Source organism: Dromaius novaehollandiae, chromosome W (assembly GCF_036370855.1).
Source record: "Dromaius novaehollandiae isolate bDroNov1 chromosome W, bDroNov1.hap1, whole genome shotgun sequence".
NCBI classification, from domain to species: domain Eukaryota; kingdom Metazoa; phylum Chordata; class Aves; order Casuariiformes; family Dromaiidae; genus Dromaius; species Dromaius novaehollandiae.
The window spans coordinates 40766698-40783625 of NC_088130.1; the positions used below are offsets into that span (position 1 = coordinate 40766698).

Consider the following 16928-nt stretch of genomic DNA (forward strand, 5'->3'; position numbering starts at 1 on the left):
GGAACTTTGTCATCTGTTCCTCTTTTCTCTCCTCTCATTAATGCCTCATTAGATACTCTAACTGCCCATTATAAAAATTACTTATTTTTTAAATTGCCCAAATCTTCACAAAATTATACTTTTTTTGCCAGTCTCAAACTACTTTTCACCAAAATCCAAACCTTGTAAATACCTCCATTTCCTTGTCTCTTGGAAAGAAAAATACTTTCTTTATGCCTTCTTATTGTCTTTATTAAACCTTGCACTCAAGAAGCAAGAGAAGAAGTCTCCTGTAAGTTTTGGAATTTTCTGCTGATTTAGACAGAAGCAGAGAGAGAACACTGCATGCCTGTCACCCTAAAAATCACTTTCCAAATCTGGTAGTACCAAACCAGGACCGAAAGTATCATATTAGCTATTTCAAACACAAATCTCTGTCTTTCCTTAAGGATTAGTGTCATCTCTCAAGCAACTCTGAAGGCATACATTAAAATAAACGTTCTTTGCAAAATGGGGGATTTGACAAACAGATCTTTCTGGTAACATTTTTCTAGATAAAACTTAAAAAAAAAAAAAAGTCTGTCTCTAGGAGATGCACTGATATTGTTATATGCATAGATATATTAAACCCAAAGAAAAAAATACCATATAACTCTACCTGTTCCACATATATATTGCTGCATTATGTACACTGGTTTTCTTCTTAAGTGGAAAAAAATAAAACAGTATTCATGGAAGTGCATTAAAACTTGGAATTTAAGTCTGATAAAGAGTCTAAAATCAGTCTTATGATTTAACTTAAATCTGGTAAAGACTTTGAAAATCATTTATTAAGCAAAGCTTTAAATATCTATGCTTTTAAAAATATTACAGCTTGCTTTTGAAATTAAGTTCTTTCCTATCTAACATTTGGTAATATGTGGATAATACACCAAGGAACATTTATTGATGTGATATTAATTGATGTAGTTGCACCTAAACTACAGTATAGTGATGAAGTATTTTACTTTTTTGATAAATCACAAAATTCAGTAATCTGCAACAATCTTTTTGGATCATAAATCTATTAAAATTTTATCACTGTGATTATATAATTTCATTCAGTAGAATAATGACCTGTTCAGAGGATACCACATTTAACTACCTCACTTCATATACTGGAGCATGCGAAGAACATGAAACACGACGCACACTAAGAAGCACAGATGTATGCAGTTTTGATAAATTTTACATTAATATTTTAAAGTAATACCTTATTAATCCCTCTCCTAGTGCAATATACATAACAGGATTTTAAAAGGAAAATACTAATCTATGGAAATTGTGCTGTGACTGTATGTGGACCATGACATCTGGTATAACAGAGATGGGAAGTACTTCTGCAAAGTCAAGTGTTTTACAGGCATTAAACCATCAGGTTACGGGGCGGGGGGGGGGGGGGGGGAGAAGAGGATCTGTATGAGAACTTCAGATAAAATGTATCTATGACCTTAAGGGAAAGTGAGTGGGGAGATTATTCCTTGGGATGAACCAATTCTAATTATATCTTGATAAAAAAATAAAATAATAATTTAAGCCTGAAGTCAATTAGAATAGCCAAGTTCTAAAACTCCTTAAAATAGGCTTTAAAAGAGAAGCCTTGACAGATGGAACTTTAGCTGCAACAGCGCAGTTGGGTGCTGTTATAATAGGCATTTTTTTTTAATAAGCTTTGATCAAAGCTTATTAACCAGCAGCACCAAGCCATTGGTGGTTTTGACTACACAAGAGAACTAATTAAATTTAAAGGGCCATAGACTCCTGAAGGCACAACACGTAATCCCCAAAGCAGGAACTTGAATGAAGAGGATGAGAACATTTGCACATTAAAACAGTGGGAAATGGCAAGGTGCTCGCTCTTATTTATTTTGGGCTTTACAGCAAGTTTATTAGAACCTATTCTGAATCTGTGCTCCTAAGCAAACACGTAGAAATGTATGACTGTAGAAAGTCTGAGAATTCACTTAATATAGAATATTTCCTTACATCTGGTAGCTAACACAGAACATGAAATTTTATTTAACCCAAATGTCATTTAACCCAACAGACCAGATCATGAGGTCCTACCTTACCCCAAGGAGCAGTAACTTCCATTGATTTCAATATGAAATATAACTAAGGAATTCATGAGCAAGAGAAAAAAGAGAGAGAAAGCTGACTGTAAACTGGTGCCCAGCAGCCTCGTTTTGTCCACAGGCAGCCACATATAATAGCACTGAACATAGGAGCAAACATTCCCTTTCCATTTAATGGCATAGCAGTCTAAAACGCATTCTGATGCTGATATGGAAAGCTAGAGAATACAGAGCATAGCAGAGACCATTCAAATAATCCGTCTTCAACTAGAAAGCAAATTACCTAGAAAGCAATACAAAAGAAAAACGACCCACCATATGTGTTTTTCTCAAATCCAGGGCGTTGCTTTGCCCCAGTGTCGGTGATGACTGGAACATGCTCTCAAGTCTTTCACACCCAGTTTTGAACTCTCATGTTGGTCCTGATGATGACAATAATAAATCAGGAACTTATTCTTCCCTAATTTCTTCCATTGCTTGCCTTCTGCCTGCTAGATTATTCTTCACAACTATATGGAGTACAGTGTATAACATCTATCCCCACAGTCTCTTTACATTCCTGGCAGAAGGAGCAACTTTCCCTTCTCTCGTCTTCTTTCAAACACTCTGAAGTTTGTTTGCTTTTTTAATATAGTTCCTGTTAACAACAGAACATGAAAAGAACTAGACCTTTCAAAGCCTTTCCTTATTCCAGTCAACATCTCCATGTAATCTTCTCCAGGCCTCCTCCAGCTGCTTCTCATCTGTGTGCATATAATTACTTCTACTATCACAGAACCTAACAGCGCTAATCAAGAACGATGACCCTAAAGCACTAGGAACCAGACAAGCGCAACAAATACCCGACCTTTGATCAAGGAGTTGAAGTACAAGACTAGATGTGGTGCAGCATGTGGTGGAGGAGGGAAACAAGTATGACAGCACTAAACAGTGTATCAGCAGCCTCTACCATGAGGCATCTACAAAGTTGCTGGAATTTAGTCAAAGTAGCAGTAGCAAAAGTGACAGCTATATCTCTGGTTCTTTGTGGCATAGCTGGTATTTCATAAACCCTTGATGGAAACAAAAACAAAACAAAAAACCCACCCCCTTTTCCCTCCCAGAAATGTTCATACCTCCCCACTTCTGAAGTGCTCCTTAACAGGACAACTTCCTTCTTGTCCTCCCCTCCACAGCAGAAACACTCTCTCTCAAACAACAACTCACAGCCATTTACAAGACCCTGGCACACAACATACAGCTGCTGCTTAGGGATTTATTAAACTGCAGTGAGAGTTTTGTCTCATTTTCAGTCTCGCTCTGACAGTACTAACTAATATACCAAACGGATTTCCCCCCTGCACATGGCATGATGGCGAAGGCTGCTGTACAGAAAGTCATACAGCATTATTTATGAAAGTTGTACTTCTCATGTATCAGTAGTTTTCTTGTCTGTTTTACACTAAAATAGCCACTAATTCAGTTTTAATCAGTTCTTTTATAGCACAAAAAGCATCAACTACAACAGTGTGTAGGTTTGAGACAAAAACTACCACATTTTAGTTGCTTTTGGCTTTAAGCCATGAAGCAGACATTTCAGTTAAACAGCAAACCATAAATCATACCTACTAATGGTACTGTAAGCACCAAAACTCCATTTTTTTAGGTAAACTTTTAGGTTACAGGTTAACTATTACTGTAAGGAAAAGATCCTGACATAAAATTTATCTGAATGAAGCTGAACAGATAAAGGCAGCCTGTTGCAATGGAGAGGTTGAAAACCTACTTGACAGTCTTGCTGAGAATTCACACACAAGTAAAATACCTCATTTTTGTAGAAGACACATGAAATGGTTCTATTTTGCAATTCATCTGAGGTTATACATATGTAGTAATAGCCAATTCCAATGCCCAACATAAGAGGCTGTGGATTTCTTTAAATTAATTCTCATATCTACCAGGTCTTGTCTTTTTATAAAAAAATCTTACCTACCGTAAACTGCCCCAAATTGTTCCAATAGTTAATTATCCTGTCAGAAATAATGTGTATTTTTTTTGTCTTCATCTAATTTCAAGTTCACTAAACACCTTTATCTGCTAGACTGAAAGACCATCTACTATCGCATCTTCTTGCTATATAGCTTAAGACCATGCATATCATGATCTAAGATCCTTCTTGGTATTTCACAGTATTTCATTTAAATCGTATTTACCAATCCCTTCATTGTTATCATGTTATCCTCTCCTACTTATTAACATCTTTCTTCAAATGTGGATGTCCAATCTTGATGCAGCACTGCAACAGAAGGCCAAATCGTACCTTCTACTCAAAGCCACATGGTCCCTTTCACCATAACTTTGACAGTCAAAATAAAGCTGATTTGCAATGTCTTTTATTTTATTTATTTATTTATTTTTATTAGAATTGCTGCTTCTTTAGGGTAGAGTCTATATTCTTTCTTTGTCCAAGGTAGCCTCACATCAGACCAGCGGTTGCCTGCCAGGTGAGGCAGGTATCGCTGGGAAGATACAGACTCATAGTAGGTCAGGCAGAGAGACCAGCTGAACTAACTTGGCTAAGCCTAGGTTGGCTCCCTACAAGGCCAGACAGGACAGTGCGACACTCCCAGAGCAGGGCGCAGCATGGAGTGGAGCGCAAAAGTTACCCAAGTGGCTCTTGGCTTGGCCAGATGGGCGTGCACAGGGAAGGTGATGGCAATCCCCTGAGGTACCCACCCCTACATGGGAGAAGGGGCTAGACTGAGCACAGATTGAGATATTGCCAGCTTTTTCAAGTGAAGCTTAGCTATTAAAGGACTGGGGATCACTATATATTACACAGTATTAGAACGAATACCATTTGTTTATAGCCAGTGTATCATGAAACCCAAATAGGTTTATATAAATTACCTTCATTCTCACACTCATCAGATACGATGAATGATAATTTTCCATTTACAGTTACATTTTGAGATAAGCTACCTCACTTCAGAATCCATTTATCGTGTGCTATGTTAATTTTCCTATTCCAATTTCTTAAATAAAATGTGGTGTAGCTCAATGCCTTACAGAAGTCTAAGCCTATTACTTCACTAATATTATTTTCATCAAGCAGCTGGTAATTTCATTTTGAGCACCTAGTTTGCAACCTCTAGTTTCTACGTCTTTACAACAATAATTGCAATTAATCATTCTTACTCTCTTTCTTAACATCTTTCTTCATGAAGTCCTGGTCCACCATTTGACTCAGATTAACATCATGCTGACACACCCATATTTGAATGAACCATTCACTTTTCTGTGTTGTTAATATCAGAAGCTTTTTCCAAATCCCCTGCAATGCCCTCAGTGCCCTGGAAATTCTAGAAGAATCTGCATTGGAAGCCAAGTAAAATCCTTAGCCAACTTTCTAAATTTTGTAGCTCTAAGTATCCTGACTTGCTAATTTTAAAGTATCTAGATTTTGCAGCTGCTGTTTCATGTGCCCCTTATTTGCTATGAGAATGGAAGTCATGACAAATGACATCTGTTTTTTCCCCCCAAATACAGAACAAATATATTTGCTGAACAAGCCTGCTTTTTCAGAATTAATAGTGAATTTTTATCATTGCGCTAAGAGGCCAGTAACAGCTGCGTGTATGTTCTCAGCTTACCTGAAGATTAGTCATTGGCCTTCTATCTCCTGGCCTGAGATTTGTGCCTTTATATTCTTTGGCTTTCTTTAGCCATTTCCTGCAGTTGCTACTTTTCTTTTATGCTAACACCAGCTTCCTACTTTTTATTCTTTGCACATGCACACATACAAAGACATACTAATGTTTTTTATTTATATCCATTTATCTGTACACACACATATATACCTGCTTTCACTTTCCTCCTAAGTAGTTTTAAAACTATGACCTTTTTTCTTGATTGTGGCTTTCACCAATACCTATTAAAACGTTCTTAAACATCATCTCCCTTTTGCTCATATGGAAAGAGAAAGATTTACAGCAGTATCATGGAGTAACATCTGACCTAGAGTGATATTCCCTATGCAGGTTCATGACAGTATTGTTTCTGCGAAAAACTATGTTACCCAAAGGATTAAGTTTATAGCCTTAATATTATACTCAAATTTTGCAGTTGAAAGAAGTCTTTAGTCGCAGTCAAAATGCTGAACATTTTCTCTCTCAAAGGCAACAGAAGGCACGTTTCTCACAACTCAAAAACACAGTTGCTATTTCTCCCTATGATCTTGATGATCATTCAGTCCAGCCCATGATAATTGCATCAGTGTTTTGTTTTTTGTTTTTTTTTAATTTAAATAAAGTCACACGTCTGTCTCAAAACTCCTATCAAGGTAATTAAGGCTTAATGAATCCAGCAAAAGAATCAATATCTTCAATTTTCCTGTGCCTTTTAACTAAATATAAAGTATTTTTCACCGCATTATCTGAACTGACCAAATGTTGCTTTAAAGCAAAGATTTCAGAACTGAAGAGCACTTTATAACAGGAAATAATTTCTTTAGATATTTGTAGATTTTTTTGTGCATCTTTCTAAATCTATCTGAAGCTCTGTCTGCTGCATGTTATATCAGAAAGCTTTCAAGAAACCTGCTCCTATGAACTACAAAGTTGAATATCACTCATATCAAGGTTCTGAACATCTCTGGTTCCAGAGATGCATGGTTAAATAGTTGTATTAAGTAGTTGCATTTACCTATAGTAGAAATGGAAAGCTCCAGTGAGAGAACATGTAGCAAAACCAGCAAACTTGAAAGGAAGTTCACAATAACTACACAGCAACTGTCATCACATTTAAAACTTTGGTGGCATTCATCCTGCATATTCCAAGTACTTGGCACAATATGCCAAAATGTTATGTGATGCACAGGTTTTTTTATATATAGATTATACTGTAGAATGGGCAGTTGCTGTACCCCATCTACTTCACTTTTCTTCAGTTCTGGAAAAAATTAAGTCAAATTAAGTTTTATGAGCACCTTCATAAAGCCAAAAATTAATCGGCAAATTAAAATTAATTCTGCTATAAATACATTTTTGTTCCATTTATGTAATGCAGAATGAGTGCGCAGCTCTTGTTATTGTAGTTAAACCTCCCCTCTTTCATCTTTTTTAAATGCTACCTAAACTGTCAGGAACTACATTTTACATTTTAGCAGTTCCCTGCGTACACGACTCCTAGAATTTAAAATGAAATTGTTGATAGTTCCGATACTGTTAGACTGTCATTAGTTCTGCAAAGTATGCAATTTGTCATTTTGAAAGAAATGACAGTACCTTCACTTGTGCAACATGCTTTTAAACTTCCTTTCTTTAATTTGAAAATGTCAGTATTATACTCTGCTTCAAAAAGATATTTTTAAGGCTTGCAGGCTGGCTTGTCACAGAGCAATCTGTCAGGTAGTATTTTGTCTTCATTAAGGCTTATTCATGTAAAGTAATTCGCCTGTCCGTGATATTCCCCCAACGACAATACATTCTCTCTTACCTGCTGGTAATGAGGACTGTGTTAAATTTTCACTTTCTTCATCAGTGCTGCCATCATACTCCTTTTTTCTCTCTGTAGCCATCTGAACTGTAGCAGTGCTATCTCTAGACAAAAAAAAAAAAAAAAAAAAAAAAAAAAAAAAAAAAGAAAAGAAAAAGGAAAAAAGGCTTTTCCACCTAGTATTCCTGCAACAAATTTATGATTATTTCTGCACTGTCTTAGAGACTATGAATACAAGTCAATATACTATATGCGGAACATCTTACAATATTCAGATACAAAGACAGACAATAACAGATAAATTAAGCAGAAGGTATAAAAAGTGCAATAAAAATAGCAGACAAACTCAGGTGTATCATATCATTCAAGTGATACATGTTCTTTGGATATTTCTGAATTTAAAAGTACACAAATACAGATGCATAAATTATGAGTACAAACTCAGATTTGGATATTTGCATTCCCCAAAGGACAAGAGGAATCAAAGAATTGAGGGAGAGTGCATTTAAGTGCCACCTACGGAAACAGCAGAGGCACACTGGGTTGGGAAAGTTAACTGCATCCTAAGAGAAAATAATAAGAGAAAAGAGATTCAGTGAATATTTAATTCCTGGCTACAGCACCCAAAACAATAGCCTGCTATTTGCAGCGACACTCCAAAGAATCCTTTGCTTTCAAGACTAAACTTATTGGTTTGGATAACCAAGCACTTACCATGAAAGAACTGTTGTATCACTCAGGCTTACAGCCTAGAAAATGGAAACTAACCCCACACTTGCATCAGATATGATACCAAGCAACTCTGGGAATTAACAAATACCTTGTACTTGGTGCATCTGCTGCAGATTCTTTAGCTTCATTCAGCAACTTCTGTAAGTTCCTTATCTTTGCCTTCTTTTCATTCAGCACTAGAATAAACCGGTTATAAAGATCTGCTTCCAGTTCTTCCTTAGCTTCCACACATTTTTCCAGTCTACAATGCAAAATTAACTGTCATTTACTTCATACATCCCATCATTTTTTTTTTTAAACTATATGCATTTTCTGGAAGAAAGTTCTGTAGCGAGGCCAGTCTTCCTATTAAAGGAATTCCCATACCACATCACACACAACTGTGCAACTAGTCTAGAATCTCGTATCTGAAACAGGCCAGAAACAGCTTTATTCAGAGAAACGTGCAATGAACTTAGCTATGAAAAAATATGTCCGAGAGGAAAATGCTTCATGCTTTTTATTAAGGGTTCTCACACGCATGCTTTTCAGGCAACTAGAAGTTAAACAGCAAGTGTCCTTTAGTTTCAATGCTGAATACACTGTAGTGCACACAGCTTAGCAGGACACACACAATGAGATTACAATAGATATGACTAAGCTTGACAGGCCCCAAATCTGGCCTACACACTCTGATTTGCACTTTAAATATATTTGAACAGGAAAAAAAGAAAAAAGAAAAAGGAAAACAGGAAAGAAAGAGTCAAAAGCATGCCAACACAGGCTGACATGCCCAGGAAATACTTTGGGCAACTTGGACAATTCCAGAGCTCTCGCCCGTGTCAGAACCCCAGAGGCAGATACGAGTGATATATGGACTTTTGCCCAAACATTTTCCACCAGCCACCTTGGACTTTTGCCCAAACATTTTCCACCAACCACCTTGCATGTCCCGTTCTGGTGAGCAAGCAAGATACGGAAACCAGTTCTTGGCAAAGCTCGACAGACCACTGAAGCAGAACTCAAAGGCAACCGTAATCCCTTACTGGCATTCAAACAAATGTAGTATCAACAAATCCAATGCTGTGGATTTCATTTTGAATTAAATACATACACAGCTGAGATCCTAGCACACTTGCAAGCCCACCACTAGATAAAAACATTTTGTTTTTTGCCCCTGGGCTAATCACAAAACACTTGGTAGAGGACTAAATTTTTACAATGTAAATAAAAAAAATATATTTTAAGGCTCTTGATTAATACCTTCAGAACAAAAATTTCTTCAGGTTTTTAATGTCTTAGTGTGTGTCTGTACATAGGTCAATTTCAAGAAAATTAAACACAATGAGAATACATAAATAAGACTATATCTATATACTGTTTCATAAACAAAGCAAGCATGGAATATAAACAAACATGCTAACACTAAAAGCTAAAACACTAAATGAAACAAGTGACTTATGGTCATAGAGTTACTTCTTGTATTTTACAACTTCCTAGTGCCTGGGTTGCAATCCAAACATTTTAATAGCTGTGTTCAAAACCAGGAAATAACAAGGAATCAAATACATATCTTGGTAATCCTATTGATCATGGTAATTATAATAGTATAGCAAACAGTAGTAACTTACAGACAAGATTCTTTTCACCAGCCTATGCAAGAGTGATGAAAAAAGCTTAGAAGGCATGCCTTTGGTGTAAAAGGGATATGTATAACAAATTTAAAATATTAATTTATAAAATAAGAAATTTCAACAGATTTTCTATGTAAATAGTGATTATTTTGTTTGGAGATCAAAAACATATAAAAGAAAAAAGACAATAGAAAATAATTTTATGAAGTACTAAGTCTACTGTGCTATGCTTTAGGGATATGTTGGATAGTTGATAAATAATTCATCTAATTTAAATGCAAATAGCAGAACATCATTACCATATAGATCGGTTCAATAATTCCTAAATGAAAGATCATATGTACTAATCAACTACCAGGAGACTTGCCACTTATAAATGAAAAAATTTAACTGTTTAGTGAGGAACAAACAGACAAAGCACCAAAGTGACAGACAAAGAACCATCAGCCCTAACACAGAGCCCAGAAGCCCCTTGACCAGCTCATGGAGGGAGAAGGGAAAGGACAGAAATTGCCACTTATCAAGCAGAATTCTGGCAGGAAAACATGATTTTTTTTAAAAAAAAGAAAATACTACTGTTGGCTCAATTGTCATTTGCATGGTCGAAATTAATTCTTGCTGTATACAGAAAAACAAAACATTTTTGTGCAAAATGTCCAAGTCTGGCTTTTCCAAATCACTCAGAAAATACCCTTGTTTGACACACAGAACAATACTAATTGAAGAAAATGCTTACTACTGTTCTTTTTGTTTTGCCTAATGAGCTGGTTAGTGTCAGAGCAGCTGAGGCTAGTTTAAATAGTTACATTACTAGAGACATTTCCCTAACTTGACCAAGATGTCACATAAGACAATATCAATGAGGCCCTTTAATCCTGCAAAGATAACCACTGATGAAAATCCATATAACTCTGTAGATGCCCACAGAAGTAAAACTGACACTACCCAGACATTAAGAACTACAGTATAGAAACCTATTGCATGACCAGGCCAACTTTGTGATCCTCTGGGAACAAAATGTTAGCATCTGGAAATATATGCACAGAATATGTGCCAAGAATAAAAGGAGGGTTTTTTTTTTTTTTTTTTAATAAACTATTACCTAGGACAGTAAAGGTAAAATGAGTTAGTACTATGACATGACTTAATTGTATATGGTTGTTTTTGTTTACTTGAACACCTTTTTGGGATTTCCCATCATTTAAAGAAATTCATATATAAATACACTCTTCAAATAGAGATGTGACATAATTTAGCATTACAGTCAATAGAAGAATTAATGTGAAATAATACTAAATTAATGTTATACTTGCAAGTCATAACTTATTATACAGCACATGATGCTACATAAAAAGAAAATGGTAAAAAGCAACAGTCCTCTGCTGCTTGGGAGCAGGGATGCATTAATTATACAGTTGCAGCAGTGCGGGGCGGCTCTGGCTGTAAGGCTGCATAGTCTTTAGAAGTCACTCAGGCGTGTGTTACCTGAATTACGTGACCACAAAGCAAAGCTGGCTGGGTTTCATTCCAATACCTCATCTGTTACAAAAACAACCTTTCATTGCAATCTGTCACGTGCTTGTGCCTATATTCATTTGTCTCACTGAAATATCAGCTCCCCAGGCCAAATAAAGAGGCTGCTCATCTCAAAGACATCTTTCAAATATAAGGCAAATAAATGAACTTTCAAATAAAGAAAGTTAATGGCTACTGTGTTGCAAGTCTAATTTGCACATGCTTTCCAGTTTCTATATTCTTAGATTATTTATGCTTTTAACATGCCAGATAAGCTCAAGTTGACACCAGTGAAAATGCTTGTACAGCCTACTGAAAACAGCTAGTACTAAGAATGGTTAGGATTTGTAATTAAGAAAATAAGGCAACTGTCCAGTTCCTAAGCTCTGCCCAAATGTGTAGAGATTGCACATGCTTCAGAGCGAACATGACCTACATAACTTATTGGCATTTACACATTTTCCCCCCTTACATACTAGGGGAAAAAAAGACAACATGATCTCTGCTTCCTATGCTTGCCCAAAGTGCTATGTAGTAATTATTACTCTTATGTCACCTCTTTATTCCATTTTAGGTCCTCCCTTCCCCCACCACTATTGGTAACAGCATCGAGTCTCGAGGAGCTAATGTTGAAGAGTTGATTTAAGTACCAAAATACCTGGCCTGCCTTTTTATAAGTTCTCTGTGGTTCAGGTACACCGTCACTATAGCTGTCAACTTGTGTTGTGGTCAACTGTTTTGATTACAGTTTGCCTATACTAATTTTAGGCATTTGATACAAACCACACACAAATCAGAAATTTAACTTCTATTTTAATGACCAAGGAATTATTTTGCTAAAGAGTATTATTAGCTATATAAAATAAAAGCATTGGCTATCCTGCTTTGAAATTTCAACTCACCCACCCCTGAGGCATGCATGCACACATACTGGCACGCACACACAGCGTTTTCAGAATAATCCTTTTGAAAATTTCTCTATATACATACCACACAAGGAGCCCGAATACATTAGCATTAAAAAAGCTTTTCTATGTAGCAGAAAGTAGCTGGACATCAAGAACCCAATTCACTTCAGCTCCTAATTAATGACAACAGTGACAACTTCAGTGAAATCCCTCTCTATTTGGACCTTGCCAGTCAGTGTTTTAGGGATTTTTATTTTAGAACTGATGCTATGCAGTCTAATTAGCCAGTAAGTCTCATACTGATACCATCTATGCATGGGTCATCTCCTAAAAACAGAGATGTTTGTCCAGGTAAAATCCTACATTTAGGAGTGAAACAATAAAAATTAAGGGAGCTACTGCTTCTGCCAGAAACACTCTCCACACACCAGAAAGTACACAGCTTAGACTAGACACTTAAGTAATTTAGCAGTTTGAGGATGCAAGGAATTTGCCTTCAAAGGGATTTTTGGCCTTCTCCCATTTTTTGCCTTTACATGGACATAAAAACTTGAAACTCTGGGGCTGATTATGCTCAAGCTCCAGGAGAAAGAAGGAGCACTATTCTCCACACCTACATGCTTCCTCTCTGGTGTTTCACCTCTCAACGCTGGGTGCGATATAGAAGCTGCAGCCTGAAACCATAGCTAATGACCACGGAAGATGGAATCGAACAAAACCTCTCCCTGAGAAACTCTCATCCACCTAGGCCCAGCATTTGATCTAAAAGAGCAAAGAGATACAGCAGGGTAGATTGGGCTGTGACAAAAAGAAAGAAAAAGTCCACTGTTCAGATGAAAATTATTTTTATTCTCCATTTAGGGGACACGGAAAAGGCCTGGTGACCATAAAACGTTCAGTATTTATTTCGAAAAATCATATTTTAACAACTCAAAATATAAACGTGCTGCAGAACACCATGACCTTCAGAAGCCTTAGAACAGAATGCCTCAGCCAGCATAGGTTGTCAGGCAACTGTGAATTTTTCTTTGGGGGTACCCTTTAGAAGTGCCACAACACCATGGAAATTGATACAAGCACTAATGCCTATGTTACACATTAGCGTGTAATGCAGTGCAGTGTACTGGTTACACAATACACCATTGTTCATTACACTACTAGGCAGTAAAACACTACTTAGGACAGCCATATGCTTGTCAGGGAGAGCGTCAGGGAAAAAAACGTTACTTATTTTAATGAGGGAGAAACAAAACTAACTCCTCCCAAAAGTGAGTTCTTCTTTTTCATGGTAAATTAACACCCATTAGCTACTTACTTTCATCCATCTTTGTAAATGCGATAATAAAGCTTTACAATGAGAAGATAAATCTCCAACTTGCATATGCTGTGCATTTTATGCTAACCAATTAAAATAAGCATAGATAACTTTAAAACAGAGTGCAGCAGCAGACAATTTAAATCATAAATGTAACGGGAATTAAAAATTAGTCTCGAAATAATGGAACTTTTTTCTATAACATACCCATTCTTCAACTCTGGCTGTTTTGACAAGACGGATTTAAGTACTGGCAACTTATTTCCCACACAAAAATGAAAATAGTGTAAAGTGTTAGCCATAAGAATTACAGATATTAAGAGGCAGAAAAGGGCCCTCTTGCTGAAGATAGAAGATTCTACAGAAAAGGTCAATTGTTTTTCACTGCATAAAGCTAAAAACATCTTTTTTTGAAAAGTCTAGCGACCAGTTACCTCCGTGAAGTAGGGAGGACAACCACAACCTCACAGGCTGTAAATAACTGGGCTCAAAACACTTTTACAAGAAAAGATAGATTTGTGTGCTTCATTGGGCATATAACTTGAACAGTGCCCAGCAGTAAAGCCTGCACCAGCCACATATGTACTAGCGAGTTTCTAAAGAATAACCTATGAATACACTTAACTTACCGTGTCTCCACGTCATTCCAATCATTGTAGAGCCTTTCATTTTCTTTTTGCAGGTGCTCATTTTCGGCCCGTAGTCTTCCTAAGTGGTCCAGGCAATGATCAATCAGCTCTTTAATCACTTCAGCTGGCCTTGAAACTTTTTGTAGCTTCAGAGATCCAAGTCTAAACTAGAACAAAAAGAAAAAAGTGAATTACCCCACCACTGCTAGAAAGGTCACAAAATCCTACTTCTAAAAAACACAGACACAAACTTAATAAGGACAGACATAAGGAATATTTTACAGTCTTTCAGTTCAAAATGTTATTGCGATAAATTTGTCATAAAAGGAAGCATGTGGAATAAACTACATGACAATTTTCTATGCACTAATGTGTGTTAACGGATACCTGCCATACAATAAGCACAGGATGTGAGCACTGATGTACCCTCTAATGGGTAGAAAAAACATATAACAAAGTATAACATGCTGTAACAACAACCTGTTCTGCTACAGGATACAGTCAGCAGTACAAAGGTGCAACCAGATGTTTTACACAGGAGGCATTTCTAACAGAACGCAGAACCACAGGAACTGAAAACCTTCTAGTATGACATTGTTCTTGCCACCTGCTCAAAGGAATACCTTGGTTACTGCCTATCCCAGTAACCACAACAGCAACTCAACCACATAAATACTACTGATAAATCAAATAAATATTAACTGTCTTTGATTTAAAGTAACATTATAAATGCCTGTGATCTTTACACATGCCTAACAAATCTAGCCCACAGGTTTCCCCCTTAAGGGCTCAGCCACAAGTTCTTAATACCTAAATCCAATGAAACAAGTAACACCAGTATTTTGAATGAGATTTAAGGATAGGATCTTGAATCAATAGTTGTATTTCTTGAACAATGAAGACGACATACAGAACATACGAGTAGCCTGAACAGATTTGTTCTGCCTGTTCTGGCAGGCAGAAGACTGTTGTTCCTACAATGCTGGGGGAGTAATAGCTCAACCATATACACAAATTAGTATCAGCTAAGCTATAAACACTCAAAGCACAGTGAAGATAAGATGTTCATGATGACTGACAATGATGTTCATAGTCACTGTTTGAGGCAACTGAAAGAGGAAGATATTAGGCTTGCTTGAACAGCGTCCCAAATGTTATCTGAAGAAAAACAAACCAGAGATGAAGGACCTGACTTTGGTGTTCTCAAGAAGGTACATGAAGGGGAATATAAGCTATCTTAAGGTGCACTTCCACAGCTGTTTAAGCCTATAGAAGCCATACAACATATTTCTGACACCTGTCTCCAAGACCAGCAGCACATGCTCACTCTTCCATTAAGGCAGCACCACCATTTATTTGCCTGACTTGGCAAAAAGCTAGTTCAGGGTGCTGATCTACAGAAATAGCTTGAGCTAGACCACATGATCTGGATTTTGGTTCAGCTCAAACTACTATGGAACCAGATTTTTCAGGAACGGAGGCATCAAATGACTTGGCTTTGATTGGAAATGCCTGCTGGAATGCAGAGTTAGTGACAGACACTTGGAGGGAGTCCGGGTCCTCTCACACCTGGGAGATTTTGAAAGCATTCACAGAACTGTTGTGGTATTTCTCTATGAAATTAATCATATTTTTCTTTTTGACCTGAGGAAGACATGGCAGTAACATCTTAGAAAAACACAAGTCGTACACGCTAGGGAAGAGTTCGATCTGCATTGTTGCATCTCACCTACTAAAATAAAAAAATCCAACTTCATTCACCTCTCTCCTCATGTTAGTCCCTTTTACTCAGGAACATACGGCAAGTAATTAAACAAAAGTCATCCATGGGAAAAAAAAAAAAAACCTGTAGTATTTGTTAGCACTTCTTAAAAAGTGCAGTTAACTACTGCTACACATAAGGTTTTGCTGAAAAAGGCCACGTAAAAACTGCTCATGAGGATTTTAAAGGTACTATTTGAAACAATTCTTAAACCTAGATTAGATAATTTATCTGTGGGAGGCTCTGCAACCACCCATGAAATCATCCTGAGCTTCTTCAATAAGGTGAGTTTATCAGAACATACTGCAAAACCAAAAGTTTAATTTCAAATTAGCCACTGATTTTTTCTGAATTCGTGTGTACAGTCTGTTACATACTGTTTTCCTTTAGCTTACATACATTTGATGATTATAGTTAACTGTAACAGATAAAAGATGCATTTGATTTATTTTTGGAAATAAGATTACATTATCAGTAACGCACAGAGTGACGTGTATTGCCTGGATATCACACTTGCTGTTTGACAGCATTAACAAAGATGGACATTTGTGTAAAGGAAACTGTTTTTCATCACTTGCAAGCCACCACCAAGCTATATGGATAAAGAATTCATGCCACACTTAAATACTAGCCACAGAGATAGAGGAGCACGCTAGCATAGATAAATAGAAATGCAATCTTCTACATTCTTATATTGCAGAGGCAACAGGAAGAAGAGCTAAATGTTTTTGTCTTACACTTTTAATATAATCAGTTGAGATAAGGCAAAGGCAAATAGTCAGGACAAAGTCACATTGTCCAACTTAGCGTACACAGCACAAGACAATAAAATATCAATACTCCTAAAATAAGTTAAAGAGAACGACAATACATTTCAACTGAAAGC

The 16928-nt window shown here is 36.7% G+C and overlaps 1 protein-coding gene across 6 annotated transcripts in view; it reads right to left on the reverse strand.

The window, feature by feature from the left end:
- Nucleotides 1-16928, reverse strand: part of LOC135324407 (DNA repair protein XRCC4-like) — a 191396-nt gene that overhangs the window by 92532 nt on the left and 81936 nt on the right. For all 6 annotated transcript variants that reach the window (XM_064500614.1, XM_064500615.1, XM_064500616.1 and 3 more), the window contains 3 exons: nucleotides 14281-14447; nucleotides 8389-8541; nucleotides 7569-7672 (listed from right to left, as the gene is read on the reverse strand). In XM_064500614.1, the coding sequence (XP_064356684.1) occupies nucleotides 7569-7672; nucleotides 8389-8541; nucleotides 14281-14447 (424 nt within the window). The remainder of the gene's footprint in view (nucleotides 1-7568; nucleotides 7673-8388; nucleotides 8542-14280; nucleotides 14448-16928) is intronic.